This window comes from Ambystoma mexicanum, chromosome 1p, assembly GCF_040938575.1.
Source record: "Ambystoma mexicanum isolate Mex_15411 chromosome 1p, UKY_AmexF1_1, whole genome shotgun sequence".
NCBI lineage: Eukaryota > Metazoa > Chordata > Amphibia > Caudata > Ambystomatidae > Ambystoma > Ambystoma mexicanum.
In genome coordinates, this window is record NC_090921.1 from 1,021,223,389 (window position 1) to 1,021,237,760 (window position 14,372).

At 42.6% G+C, this 14,372-nt stretch overlaps 1 protein-coding gene across 3 annotated transcripts in view; it reads left to right on the forward strand.

Annotated features, from left to right (window-relative positions):
• EDC4 (enhancer of mRNA decapping 4) overlaps positions 1-14,372 on the forward strand; it is a 2,544,921-nt gene that overhangs the window by 1,237,890 nt on the left and 1,292,659 nt on the right. For all 3 annotated transcript variants that reach the window (XM_069603831.1, XM_069603839.1, XM_069603847.1), the window contains exon 15: positions 1,268-1,464. In XM_069603831.1, coding sequence (XP_069459932.1) covers positions 1,268-1,464 — 197 coding nt within the window. The remainder of the gene's footprint in view (positions 1-1,267; positions 1,465-14,372) is intronic.

A 14,372-nucleotide genomic window follows, 5' to 3' on the forward strand; every position in this document is an offset into this window, starting at 1 on the left:
AAGAGCACGCGCACTGTAAGAAAAATCCACGCGCAGAAAACACACGCGCTTGTAAACACACGCGAAGCAGAATTCATGCGCAAACGGATTCTCGCGCAGAAAACACATGCGCTAGTATTCACACGCGCTGTTGAACTCCCGCGCCTCTTCACACGCGCCTTATAAACCACGCGCCAAAAAGTTCATACGCGGACAGAATCTCGCGTTAAAAAGCACATGCGCTGGAAATCACACGCGCTATTGAGTTCTCGCGTAGAAACAACGCGCTTGAAAACACACAAGCTATTTTCACTCGCGAGGAATCAAAGACGTTAAAAAATGTTCGCAAGCGCAAAGGTTCAACGGTTAGTTTCAGATTACACGTAGTACGTGTTTAACAAATAGCGTTCACCCGTTAACCTCGCGCTTAATTTCAAGCGCACTCAAACAGTTCAAAAAATAAATTCAAAGAAAACATTTTACGAGTTCTCACTTAAATGTCTTTAAGATAAACAGAGCGGCAGTCTAACAATCTCTAAAGTCACTTATCTCCAGAACGATTTCCTAAAGATCTTCAGAGTTTCCTGTCTTCAAATCGCATTCCTGACAGCTGAGAACTTCTCCTGAAACCCCCAAGAAAGTAGCTGCTCAACTGCTTGCGCCTGAAGGATAAAATCCACCAGGCCCAAGTCTTAAGCAGGAGCAGCCACTACACACGTCCTCTCAGCTGGGGCTTAGATGATGAAAGGCAAAGAGTGACAGTTTAGAATGTTCATTGTTGTTCTGCAGTGTTTTCTAACCAATCAGAGCTGTCACTGTGAAACTCCATTTTGCCTTGGGTCAGAACCAGGATTCTGAATCAGGAAGTTAAGGCCAAACCAACTACAATAGAAAACTTCCCACCCACACTAGGCTAATCTAAAAAAGGATAATAAAAGAGAAATAAAGGGAAAGAAACTTGAAAAAGGGAAAATAGCCTGAATAGGGGAAGGAAACCTGACACTATGCTAATAGAATTTATGCATCTAAACCTCTTTTGATTGTTGGGACTTTGCACTTGCATCCCTAGAAGAACAAAATCCCTTCTTGTTGATAAGGAAATGGGTTGCATGGAGAAATTAATGCAGTGCAGGGGCAGGCGTGGTTTAGAGAAAGAGAGTGAAGATGCAAGTGTTGTGTGGCTTTTTGTGTAGTCTTGGATGTGGGCCCAGATTTTGCTTCACGATCTGCATGATCTCACAAATAAAGTTAATGTCTTCTTTCCATCTCTTCTTCTTTTTCTCTTAAGTGTTTCCAGATCACCTAGCCGCAATGAGTTCCGAAGGTATAGGGTCAGGCAAGGGATCAGTGCACGGCTCCCAGCAGGACCTGAGACGAATCTCTGACCTGCCTTTGCCAGCAGACTTCATGTCACTTTCTACTGATGCCAAGCCCAAGCTGATGACTCCAGACGCCTTCATGATGCCCAGCACCTCACTGCAACAGGTAATCACGCAAACACTGTGAAGTTCAGTCACCAAAGCAGCTTAGTACCCAATGCTAAGACTTCCTAATCCAGGTGTAGCTTGCTGCCCTCCAGGGAACCTAATATCAATAAATACCACTTGTTATCCCATTTGTAGGTAGGCAAGAAAATAAACCTTGGTGTGTATAAAAATAAGCCATTTACATTTGTCAAAACAAAATCCCTCAACAATTCTTGCTAGCTTTCATTAGTTGCAAAATAGACTCCGGTGTGACCACAACTTAGATCCTCACATTAAAAGGGTCACTAAACACCTATCACAAAATAATTTGCATCTCCAATAGCCATACCTTAAAGGAAACATTTACTGGCTGCTAGTGCTTACTTCCAAACTGTTCTCTAAGGAGAGTCATTTCATTTCTATGGGCTATTAAATAATTCTATAGCATTTCAATGCATCAGAATGGACATATGTATGAGAAAGCAAAGCACAATGCCAATGTTATAATATTGCACATAAAAGATGGGCAATTCAAAGTCCGCTCAGGGAATATAGCTTTGAATGGTCAGAATGGTTCATGAATATACAAACAGCAAGTGCTCTAGATAAGTTTTTGAAGTGGTATTTTTTAGGGAGTAAACATGTAAATCCAATTCCCATTGAGACCATTTTAAAGCCTGTAAAAATATGTTTTAACTGGGAAACGGAAATGTGTTTGTAATAATTATTTCTTTGCATCTAGTAATGCATACACATTAAAAGAAACTTGTTTACTTCTCATGCAGTAATATCAGTTTCTTCCTGTGGTACTACGTGCACTGCAGGTCCAAACATATTCATGGAGCTGTGTGAGTGAAAGCAGGGGCACAAGGTCATTTGTCTGTCGCATTTTTTGTTGGGAGTATTTTTACTCCGCAATTTTATTTTTTGGGAGTATTTCCTTATTTTTAGGCCAAAAAAGTGGCCGATACACCCCTTATCTGTAGGGCTGCCAGCAGCTAAAGCGTACGGACTCCTTTCACTCTACCTTCAGCATCAGTCTAGTTCTGAGGGTGGAATGGATTTTGATAGGGTTTTCAATCTGGGAAATACCCTCCTTTGCTATGGACATACCCTCCTTTGCTATTAATGTCGATAAAATCATCCACTGTCGGATGAACCACCCCGGGCCTCTAACTACAGAGAACTGGTTACCTCCATATATTCCTCTAGATTCAATAATGTTGTCTATGGTATTGCTCCAAATTATCTAAGCTCACGTATCAACAATCGTCTGGCATATGTGCCTTGAGATATGGCACCACTCTGGCTATCTCCATGTTCCCTTTCCAAGGTCTTCATGTGACTGACCAAATACTTCAAGCTATTTAATGGGCAGTGAACATGATTCTAGCTGCTTCATATTATAGGAACCTTGGGCCCACTCTGCTAGCATTCGGAATAAAGCCATGCTTTATACTAATATAGTGTTGTTTGAAATACACTCCCTTATCCCAGCTAAACTACATGTATGTGGATAGAAATGTTGCAGGCTGAACTATCTAGCTGCATGGTTAAATGACTGCTTACCCAAAAGGTACTTCTGTGTTTGAAACATATTAGAACACCTCATCTATCTATCTGTATAGAAGCTGCTTTCCTCTACTCATCTGATATTCCTATGGGAACCTCTTGTTCGTTGAAGCGCTTTGAGCAATTAAAGTACACAGTTGAATTTTTAAGCTCTACATTTTAAGCTAATTTCAGGCATATATCACAATGACGACAATATTTCTACTTTCTGCACTAACACATATGGTAGGATATATCTTCACAGGATATTCAATTAAAGAAGTAGTTTGCTTGCGCCATTCAGGGTGCAAAAGTCTTCCTTGGGCCCTTACAGCCAAATCGAAAATGGTCCAATAAGAATGACGAGGAGGATCAAGCCTGTGACTTTCCTACTCCTCTTACACTGCTGAGCATAATGGGTGAAGTACCATGACAGCCTTTTTGGCTGCATTATTTTTGCTGATGGAAAGATAAGTTTTAAATTGAGGATCCATTAGTGTGTTGCATGCGTGGTCTGTGAAGAAGCACAATCAGGCAGCAAAGAGTTAGAAGGTAGTACAGCCAACTAGTCTACCCACAATGTAAAGACTACAGCATGAGCTTCCAAAATGTTTCCATTGCAGATGATCCATTACATGTGCTATAGGCTTGGATTTACTTTTATTGATCACCCATACATCCTGTGTGTCATGCGTTATAATGCATTTTGTTTTCCTGTATGCCGGTCACAAAAAATAGGTTTCCAATAATGGCTTCCGGATTATCTGCAAGACAGTCTCATGTATTTTGTTTAATTTATTTGTGTTTGTATTGATTAATAAAAAGAAGCTTTACAAAGACTTTCTCATAAGAAACCTTTACAACAATTCATCTTATTTTAGCCTTAATCACACATTACCTGCATTGCTCTAAAATACGCTTTAAAACATAAAATCTGTAACCATGTAAGACTTCATTTCATATGTACATAAAAATCTATGTCCAGGCAAAATAATTAATTACATAGCCCTCTACAGTTTCCTAAAATTTCTAAAAATCGAAGATTTCATATAATTGCATAAGCATTTCTCATTTTGCTTGTTCAAACATTCAGATATCACTTTCCAGATTTGGTATAATGCCGTATGCACAGATTCCAGATCAGTATTTAAGCAGTAGCCCCAAAACTCATCACTTTTTATAGCCTCATAGCTTCCAACAAACAGCCCCTGCTTTGTCATAGCGATAGATCCCATCTTAGGACAGAGTGTCAGTACATGTCGAAGCGATTCAATATTCTCCTGTGCCTTGCAAATGTAACATATTCTCTGTCCAACTGGGAGCTTAATGTAGGCACCTTGCAATGCTAACAATGGCAGTTGGTTTGTTCGTAGTTTCAACACAAAATTGCGTACTGCCAGACTGGGGCCTTTCAAGAGCTAATGCTGGCTTTTAAGGTAGCAGTGACCGATACCCTATACATATTTGAAGTTATGCAATGTTTGCAAGTGTATGTGATTATTTAGCCAGTCCCACTGCTCCACTTTGTGTTTGTATAGTGCTTTTAATACCTCAAACTTTGTACACAGGCAAAATCATTCTCATTTAACCCATTTACATTATTCCAGAACACTGACTGGGGATATTTTTTCATTATGCTTAGTTTTGGCATAACTTATAGTAAAGTGTTCATAGGCGTTCCAGCCTGCACAGTACCAAATGTTTTGCAGATCAGTTAATTTTGACAGAATCACAAGTAATAGTGCAATGTTCATTTGATGATCAATATCAACAACAGAATCCTAGGGATATGTAAGAAAATAAAAAAATCTCTCATCCTGCAGTCTATTGGTGTGAGGAATTGCCATAGGGCAAGGGTGCAAAGCACTTTGTGTTGAGTCCTACGGACTCCTCACTGGACCCTTACCTAAAGTCTCCTCCCTGGTGGGCAGGGAAAGGCAGATGCTTTCTGATCCTGATCTTGGTGGTCATTTTCTGCAGGAGGATCACATGGGAGGAGAAAGGGCCCAGGGGAATGAAAGGTCTCCGTGGGGTGAGAGACAGTATTTATCTTCCTATAAGGAAGACATCTCTTCCATCCCAAAGTCTGTAATGGCTTGCTGTCAAATCTTTCTATTTGTTCCACAAATTAAACATCTAAAATTGGGTAAAAATAATCACACATCTCTAAGCATTGGAGGAAATAAAAACCCTTCCAAAACTCTAGAATCGTATAAAGTTAATAACTCCCCGAACTCACAAAGGTACAGTGAAAGGAAATCTGCGAATAATGATTTAACATCTAAAGAATGTGATCCCTCTTTACAATCCAGTCTGATGACTGATCCTTATAATATTTCTTAATAGAATATTATAGGGAGCAGAAATGAGTTCAAGAATTAAAATCAAGCCAGAAAAATTACTTTGCCAACAGGGACTTCAAGGTTTAAAAGCCCCCCTCAGGTGCAGGCCATTGTATAGCAGAGTGAGTAAGAGCAGTGTTATTTGTGTATGCTGCCGATGCAGAAATTGGAGGATGGAGAGGATGCGGGACCACTGTTAGGCTGAAAACAGTAGCCGCTCCTGAGAGGGTCTGTGCCTTCAGAAACCTTAAGTGCAGAGGACGTGTGAAGCTTGCCCTCTCGGGACATGTTTTACAGACTGCGAGGTGGGAAGCAAAGGCGAGGGCAGCTTTCTTTCCGAGGAGGCTGTCTCCAGTGGCCGATGAGCACTGGATGCTCCTTTTCCAAGAGGTGCAGGCGCACCAGGAATAACAAGTTTTCTTGATGGCGAGAAGCCACTCAAGCCCAAGCCCAACTCCTGCAGACAGCGAAGGGATCAGCCGGTCCCTCCTTACCTGGTGAGTTCACTAGCTGATAGTGACCACTGAGCACTCCGACACCGCTTGCATGCTGCAGGCAGGAGTTTATCCAGTAACAAACACTTGCGTATGAGTGGGAGCATTACTAAAAGTCATTTTGAATAACAAACTATCAGAAAACGGTGAAACCAGTATTGGTTAAAACCAAATGACTTCAATTTTAAGCATGGGTTTTTTTCATTTTTTTTTTGCAAACCGATGGGGCAAACTTTAAGAGTTAATGCAAACAACCATTACCCAAGACAAGAGAAACTAAAAACAAAGCAATTCAAATCAAACAGATATTGCCAAAGGCAGAAGGGGACTAATGAAAAGCCGCATGGTTGTGAAGCTTGTTACCCATGTTTTGAGAAGCAGATAACAAAAGCTGATAGAAACCCATATTGCCAAAGCCAGGGAAGAAGCAGAATAAGATCTTATTCTTGTCAGTATTTGGTTACTTGTGCAGCCGGGTAAGGTGTGGCAATAAGGCTGCCCTTCTGGAAAAGGTTATTCAGAAGGAGAGTAGTATGACTTGTATAGGAGTAGTAAAGAGCACCAATGTGAATCTTGTTTTCCCTGAAGATTTGCTAAAGGTTTGATCTAGCAAAATAATCAACATTGTGAAGCTTTCGTGAAGCAGTTATAAGTTTATCTTAACCAAAGAAGCACTGGTTGGTGCTTTACTGTGCGTGTATCCGAATGTCAAACTTTTGGAGTAGTAAGCCTGGCATTGGAGTAAAGCAGGTGTGATTGAGGTAGTAGCCCTGGCATGGAAGTAAACCATGTAGAAGTTGATAAAGTGCTAAAGACAGACTATTTGTTTATGGTGCTGAAGAAAAAAAATGTATAAAGCTGCTGTAGAGGAGTTCTACTTCAGAAATAATCAATTGTGGCAAAACATCTTGACAAAGACTATTATTGTTATTGATGAACTAAAACTATTCTTTGTGTGAAGAGGATCATTCAAAATCTTGCATTGCTCGAGGAAGAGAAAGAACCTTCTAAATTTCTTTTTTGAATTACTGGAGTCTTGGTGTAACAAAAGAACTGTGTTGGAACGTTATTGCAAACCAGGATTTCCTTGTTTCTTTTGGAACTGTGAAACAGATTGCTGCTTAAATCTGGGGAAGGGGAATTCACCCAGATTATAAGGAGAGACTGTTGTCATATTACAAATGCAATTGTCATATTTTTGTTGCTTTTCAACTGCCATACATTACCTTATTGAATTACTGTATGTATAAGTGTGAGGGACAGATATCCTTTGTTAGAGCGTCTCTTTCAGTTTACTTTGGGAGGGGAAATCCCCACCAGGGTAGGAATCGTGAGGCGTTAATCCAACCTTTTATTTTATAAAATGGCATCTTTTGAAAAATCTTCACAAAGTTGTCAGGCTCACATTCTTGACCCCTTACACTTGATTTGTATGAATAAATAAAATGAGGGTAATTCTATATTCAAAAGAGTAATCTGCTACCCAGATTCCCTTTTCCCCCCCCTCCAAAAGCATATTGTACTTGAGCCCTGACACATTAGTAGGCTGATCCACCCATGGCATAGAGCAGGTTCAAAGGTCACAATATGCCCACTCGACAGCCACAGTGACAGCCAAGTTCCTGTGGGCAGGGGCAGCATTTATGATATGACCCCCATACCAAAACTACTATGATCATAAGAAAACCCATGGTGGTGGGAGGGTAAAAGAAAGCTATGCCTGAGTTTAGTCATAGTTCATGGCACTACTTATGATCATGGCCGCCGCATACCAATTGATATCGCACATGTCAGCTGCTGTTGTGGAAGGGGATGTGTATTATGGTCTGCCAAGGATATACTGGAAAATGGCAGGACAGGAACGTGGAGGGCCAGGCCTTTTCTTTGTGAGGGAGGAAACATCCTTCACCAGAGACATCCACACAGCAGGCAGCTGTCCTAGGCCCGGGCACACCCATTCAAAAGGAGCCTCACACCAGGGTGCTGCATCTTTAAATGCCTTTGTTCTTAGCGGGAAGGGAAGAGGCAGGATTAGAGTAGGCAGGAGTGCTCTGATCAATGGAAGGAGACTTGCACCATTTTGTTTCTCTCCGTCTTTCTCTTTCCTGTCCCCTCTACTTCCTCTGGAGTAAAGCACTTTGGGTGTGACATCAGAAGGGCAAAGTCCCCTCTGTTCAAGAGCAGGGATTGGGCAACTAAGGCAGGCTAGCATTAGTCCAATCACTTGGGGACTTTTGCCTTTAAAAGAAGGGGTCTCTCACCCCTTCTTCAGATCTTCTTTATACAGCCTAAAGACTTGCTCTGAAGCACCTAAGAACTCACTGGACTTCTTTGGTAAAGTTGCAATTTCCAAAGGCCTCAATCTGAGGTAATGAAGAAGCTGTCCGAGGCAGAAGATCTGCCCACTCCCAGGGTGCTTTGTGGGTGATCCTTTTCTGTGGACCAAGAACTTTCATTCTGCACTGGAAAACCCTAAAGCTGGGAGAGCAGTCCCTGAATGGAACCCTCCTGTCAGAGTCCCTCTGAGTGGGCCTCCCAGCAGCCAGAGGACCAGACTAGCCGAATCTCCCTGTTCTGCTGCTCCGAACCAGTCACTCCATGTTCACCGCACCTTGAACGAGAAGGAAGACACTTGTGCTTGCTTTTGCACTCTCCCACCGGTTTGTACTATTGCTTGCACTTCATCCAGCTCGATGCTGCATCGTGCCTAGCTGCGCCTGTCACTTGTTAGGCCAGAATCCACTGCTCAACGCTGGGACCCGGCACGCTGGATAGTCCCATGCTGACTTTGACCAAGGGTTACAACCACAGCTTGGCCTGGCTAGCCCTCGAACGGCTGCCTCTCTGGCCTCCACATCAACTCATCCAATTTTGCCATTTTGACTGTCGCTTGTTGACTCGAACCGCGGGAGCGTCACGCACCAACCCCTCCCAGCAGCTAAAAGCCAACCTCGGCATGGCCAACTGCAAAGAGTTACTGGCACTGCCCCGACCTGCATCGCTGAGAGGCCCCCTTCCACCCCAAAGAGCTACCACATTTGCCTCTACTCTTCTAAATGGGAAGGGCACCTTCCTATGTCTAGGCAGACTGGTTCCTTTCATTTTATTGACTGACCTAGTCATTTGTCGAGCTGTCGCGGTAATCTCGCTGGATGGATATCCTGCCAGTTTGAAAACAGTTGGGATTGCTCCCTCCTCTTAAAAAAAAAAAAAAAAAAAAAATCAAAGAATCAAAAGGGATGGGTCATTCCCACTATGTTGAAGTCCCATCTCATTAGGTGATTCATCTGCCACACAGATAAGAAATATTGTCCTTGCCAAACTGATGAGCGAGATTACCAATAACAATGTCCTGTGGATAGCTCAACATTTATTTATTTAATTTATTTGTAGTGTGCTGGGACGAAGCCCTTAGGCATGGAAGCGCTAGGACAAAAACAGACAAACACAAAACAATGAAAGATTAGATACCAGAGCGGCAGACAAGGTTTATTCCAAGAGGATGGTCTTCAACCCATGCTTGGAAGCAGGTAAGGAGGAGCAGGATCTAAGGTCTGGTGGTAAAGCGTTACATAGACTAGGTGCTGCTGGTGTGGCTCGAATAGCTGATATCTCCCATATAGTCAGATCAAACAGGAATAATTGGCTTAAGGGTTTTCATTCGATGGCGTAATGATAAATAGGGTAATGAATTGCATAATTTTATGGTTAGCCAAAAGTCGATTATGGCTAATCATGTTTATGATGGCCCTACTGCAATCAATCCAACACGGCAGGCAGAGGGGAAAAAAAGCGATTATTGATCATTTTTTCATGGACATATATAATTGGCAGAAAATTAGGCTGATACAGGTATTGCCATCAGAGAGCAGCGACTACAACATATTGAAAATTACTGTTGCCTCCATGAGTTCCTTACACAGGGCAACAGCTAAGACAGACATGTGATCACAGTTCAAGGGTGTTTATTAAACTGTATAAATGGGTGAGAAAAACGCCTAACCTAAATCTAAGATGGAAGCAAGCTACGACCATCAAATAATAAGGTAATCCTAGTGGCCTCTTTTCAAATAAAAAGGCCTATACTAAAAAAAGAACTATTGCCAATCCTTACTGCTAAGTTATAAAACAGTGTGGGATCGTGTTCACAAGAAAAGAACGAAAAGTGTCCACAAAATGTTAAGTCATGATGTTATGGCCGGGTTCCCCTTTCCCCGCAGGACAAGGTGGCACTCTGGAGCACAGCACACTCTGACTACTTCAGCACAAGGCTACAGTTCCTTGCAGCGATCTCAGGTCCTGCAGTGGCCAAGTCTCTTTCCTAAAAGAAAAGAATCTTCCTTCGGAGGGCCTGATCTGACAAAATAACAAACCAAAAAGTTATTTTCAGTTTTCTTCTGTAGGATGAGGATTCTTTACCCGTAGATCCCCCCCCCCCTCAATCGGGGCTCTGATCCTCTTGCCTTTTTAGCCTCCCTCCCTCGGGTTCACTACGGCCTTTCCACTCAGAATACTTTCACATGTCTTATTCGCAAGTCCCAATATCTTTTTCAACACCTCTCACTGTGGACATCCCTCAGCCGGGTTCACTCTTGTCAACACAATGTTCACGGGTGTGTTACTGTTCACTGCAATTTGCAGGCATCCCTCAGTCGGGTTCCCGTTTGCCATTTATCACAGTCAACTTTGTTTTACCATAACACAGGATTCACTTCCTTTTGCTTTCCCCTGGCGTCCCGCCGTCGGGTTCACATTGCCATATTCACATAATTCATCGGAAAGTCATTCTCGACCCCTTAGGTTCTTCTCTCATCTACGTTCAGGCCTCAGCCCCCATTCAGGCTTTCCCGTAAGCCTCCAGTCAGCCTCCTTCACAATTCTATCATTCCAGTGTTCTCGGATGGGTTACTGTTTACCCTAATTTGCAGGCATCCCTCAATCGGGTTCACACTTGGCTTATTTACCCAGTTCACTTTGTTTTAGCTTTCTCTTTGCATCCCTCAGTTGGGTTCACGCTTGCCTCCTCTATGTGTCAAAGACTTTCGACTGTACAAGGGTGTTTGGCTTGACCCTCGTATGACCACTTTGACATTTCTCACCAGCCTCCCTTAAGGCCCCTTGGTGCTTGTAGTTTCTACAACAACCGAAGACTTTTGACTATGTACAGGATTAAACATAACTCGCTGCAGAACGACTTTGATTTTTCTGTTGGAACACATTCTCCTTGATTGGGAGCATGGCATCAGTCAGAGTCCTTTCGAATCAGCGCCCACGTGGCGTTGGATCACTCTAACTCTGATACCAAATATATGCACAAAAAGACCTTTGTGTCTTCTAATCTTCTAAAATGTTGCCACTTCAACCTTGGGTTTAACACAGTCCGGTTCCCATCGGGTTCTTCCAACTCATCGGCTGTGGTGAACTCGCTAGTGTTTCTTTTGCCGCCGGAGTCACGGACGGTACCACAATGGCAACCTCCTCTCCCCGTCCTGGCTATCAGTGCGGGAGGGTTCCACGTACCGTTTACATCCTTTCATCTCTCTGCCCTTATCCTCCGTTTGAACTGCCATCGTGGAATAACTGCTTCCTTGTGCAGTCCGCCTTGCTGTCTGTGGTCTCGTGCTCCACCTTTTGTCCCTGTGTGGCGAAGAGAAAGGGCCGTCTGTTGCGTGTAGTTATTGTCAATTGCCTGACTCTGCCTGTCTCTCGTGTATGTTGGGACATGTCAGATAAATCGCCCTGGTTTTTTAACGTTGTCTTTCATGAAGTAAAGAAGTGCTTGTGTTGGAAATGGGGGGGCTAGTGTTTTTGAATATCCTCCTGGGTAGGACGGGGAAAATGTGTTGTAAGGAATGGGACACTGGGTCTCACTCGTCAGTGTCCCACTTCCACTCCCTTAGGACCCCTCAGCCAGGTGATCCTCCCGCACTGGTCCACAAACCTGACTATGGTGCAACCGAAAAAAATATGGAGGCTACTTTGACTACTAAATCACAAAGAAATCATATATACTGGACTAAAAGTAATATGACAGTTAAATCATGGGCTAAGAGAAGCTTGAAATATTCCACCGACTAATAGGATGGAATCAGATAGCTGGATCGCAATAATTTTGATGACTAGGGTAAGCCTACCGAAAGTACATTTTTAAATCCATGGGATGACACGTATGATGGTTCCTTGCAAGGAAGAAACGGCAGTTAAGATATCTAGTGCAGGAAATCCAGAAAAGTAAGATTTTGTCGTTGCCTGAAAAAGGTTACGTTCGTGAATATAAATATAAAAACTGGTTGAGGGAGCATAAATCGTCCGGAAGATCAAAGAACTGGCAAATTATGCTCAGGACCCCCTGGCTTGTAGAGATTAATAAACACTCTGGTCCCTAATAAATAGTCATACTAGCAGAGCAAACATAACAGTAATTAATAATGTGTCATCCTCTAAATGGGAAGAACATGTTAAGAGCTTATATTGTTCATCCCAGCAACAGAATTGGTATCCTCCTTGTGCAAAGTTAAATTTGGCTGATTACGATACTTCTGGCATTGAAGACATTGTAAGAACATTAAACAATTCTGGTGTTCCTGGCCCAGATGGGTACACACCCCTTGTGGTTAGGGAAGACCCCAGTCTATGATATATGATTGGTTATTTATAACTCGCTTAATACCCAGAGGTTTCTAAGCGCGGACCCGGGGATCGGACCTATGTTGCTCTGTGTCGTCTTGCTTCCAAGGTGAGCATGTTGCTCTTGAGCAATTCTCCCCAGACAATACATGGGTGTATATCTTCAATACCTACCTCTTCTATATAGTGGAGACAAATAAAATACTGCAGGCATGCAAACAGTTGCTTTTGATACATTGCAGTTAGATATAGCTGCTAATTATCACATACTTTCCATCTTGGATGTATCTAGCTGCATTTTTGCTACATTATAGCACAGAGTTCTGAACGCTTTGGTAAAGGGGCGTACTATTCTCCACATGATGCAAATGGGTTTTTAAGTCAATTGCTTCACCGTACACTAAAAGGGCCTTGGCTGCTACGTTTCGGTAGACCTTAGCAAAGCCTTTGATTGTGTTGATAGAACAAAACTAGGTATCAAACTAACCAACTGGGGCATCAATAAGGGACTTCTTAATATGCTATGCCAACTACACACTGGAACAATGGTGCAGTTGCCTATGGAGGGAACGGTTATGCTTACTGATCTTATACTCGCCAATAGAGGTTTGAAACCAGGGTGTGTTTTGGCACCACTGTTTAAACACTATTTGGCATACTTCCCTGAAATTATAAAGAAGGCCAGAATGTTTGCACCTAAATGGGGCTCTCAGCACGTGCCTCTCATCATACGTAGATGACATAATTCTAATGGATCATACTAAAATTGTCAGTATTAGATCTATGCGAACATGAATTAATTGAAAGACAGAAATCATGATTACATCCAAAAATCAAGAGCACACTTATATTCCATGGCCAACGGAAATGGGAACCGCACCAACTCCTTCTAAGGAAGTAAAAAATCTGTGAGTCCTGATGGACAACACCCTAACCTTAGAACCACAAATAAATGCAATAATCAAGAAATGCCTCTTCCTCCTTCACACGATGAAGAATCTTACCTTTCCTCTCCTTCACCCACAAAACACTCACAATCATCACCCTAATCATGTCAGGAATAGACTATGCAAACAGCCTCGATCTCAGGACACCAGAATACCTCCTGAAGAAACTACAACGGATCCAAAATAGAGCAGCCAGACTCCTCCTCAAACTATCTAGAAGAGACCACACCACTCCAGCCCTAAAACACTGCACTGCTCCCAGTCAAACATCGCATCAACTTCAAAACAATGTGCATAACACACAGGGCCATAGGGCAATCAGCGGACAAGGAGCTGAATTTCTGCAAAAGAAACTAACAATCTACAAGCTGACAAGACTCCTCAGATCAAGCAACGAAATCCGTCTGAAGAAAAACCATACATTAAGTAAAAACTTGGGGGCTCCTCCTTCTCCCACTTAGCCGCAAAAACCTGGAACAACATCCCGAAAGAAATAAGAAACACCAAAGACCACCTACAATTCAGAAAACTAAAAACCTGGCTCTTCAACATAACAGACTCAAAATGTGAAACCAAACGGGAAAAACAATGAAAAGGTTGACAATCTAAGACGACAATGACAACATCCAAAACCGAATAAAGAAACCTACTACAACAAGAGAGACAACACTAAGTCTAATAGGACACAAATGACACCCATGAGGACAGAACCCAACATCCCTAGCCAACTCCCAGCGAACAACCATCACCCACACGATAAATGCTACTATAGTTCATAGCTGTATAAAGTTGGGTGAGCATTAGAACCTGCCACACCAACTAAGCTGTGGATATTGGCAGGGCCATGGACGAAGAGAGTTGTGAATGAAGGCAGACTCTGCGCATGGAGATAATTGCAAGCACTAGCATTGCCACATTCCAAAGGGGGTTGTAGCGATAACATAAATGAGCAACCTAATAAGAGGG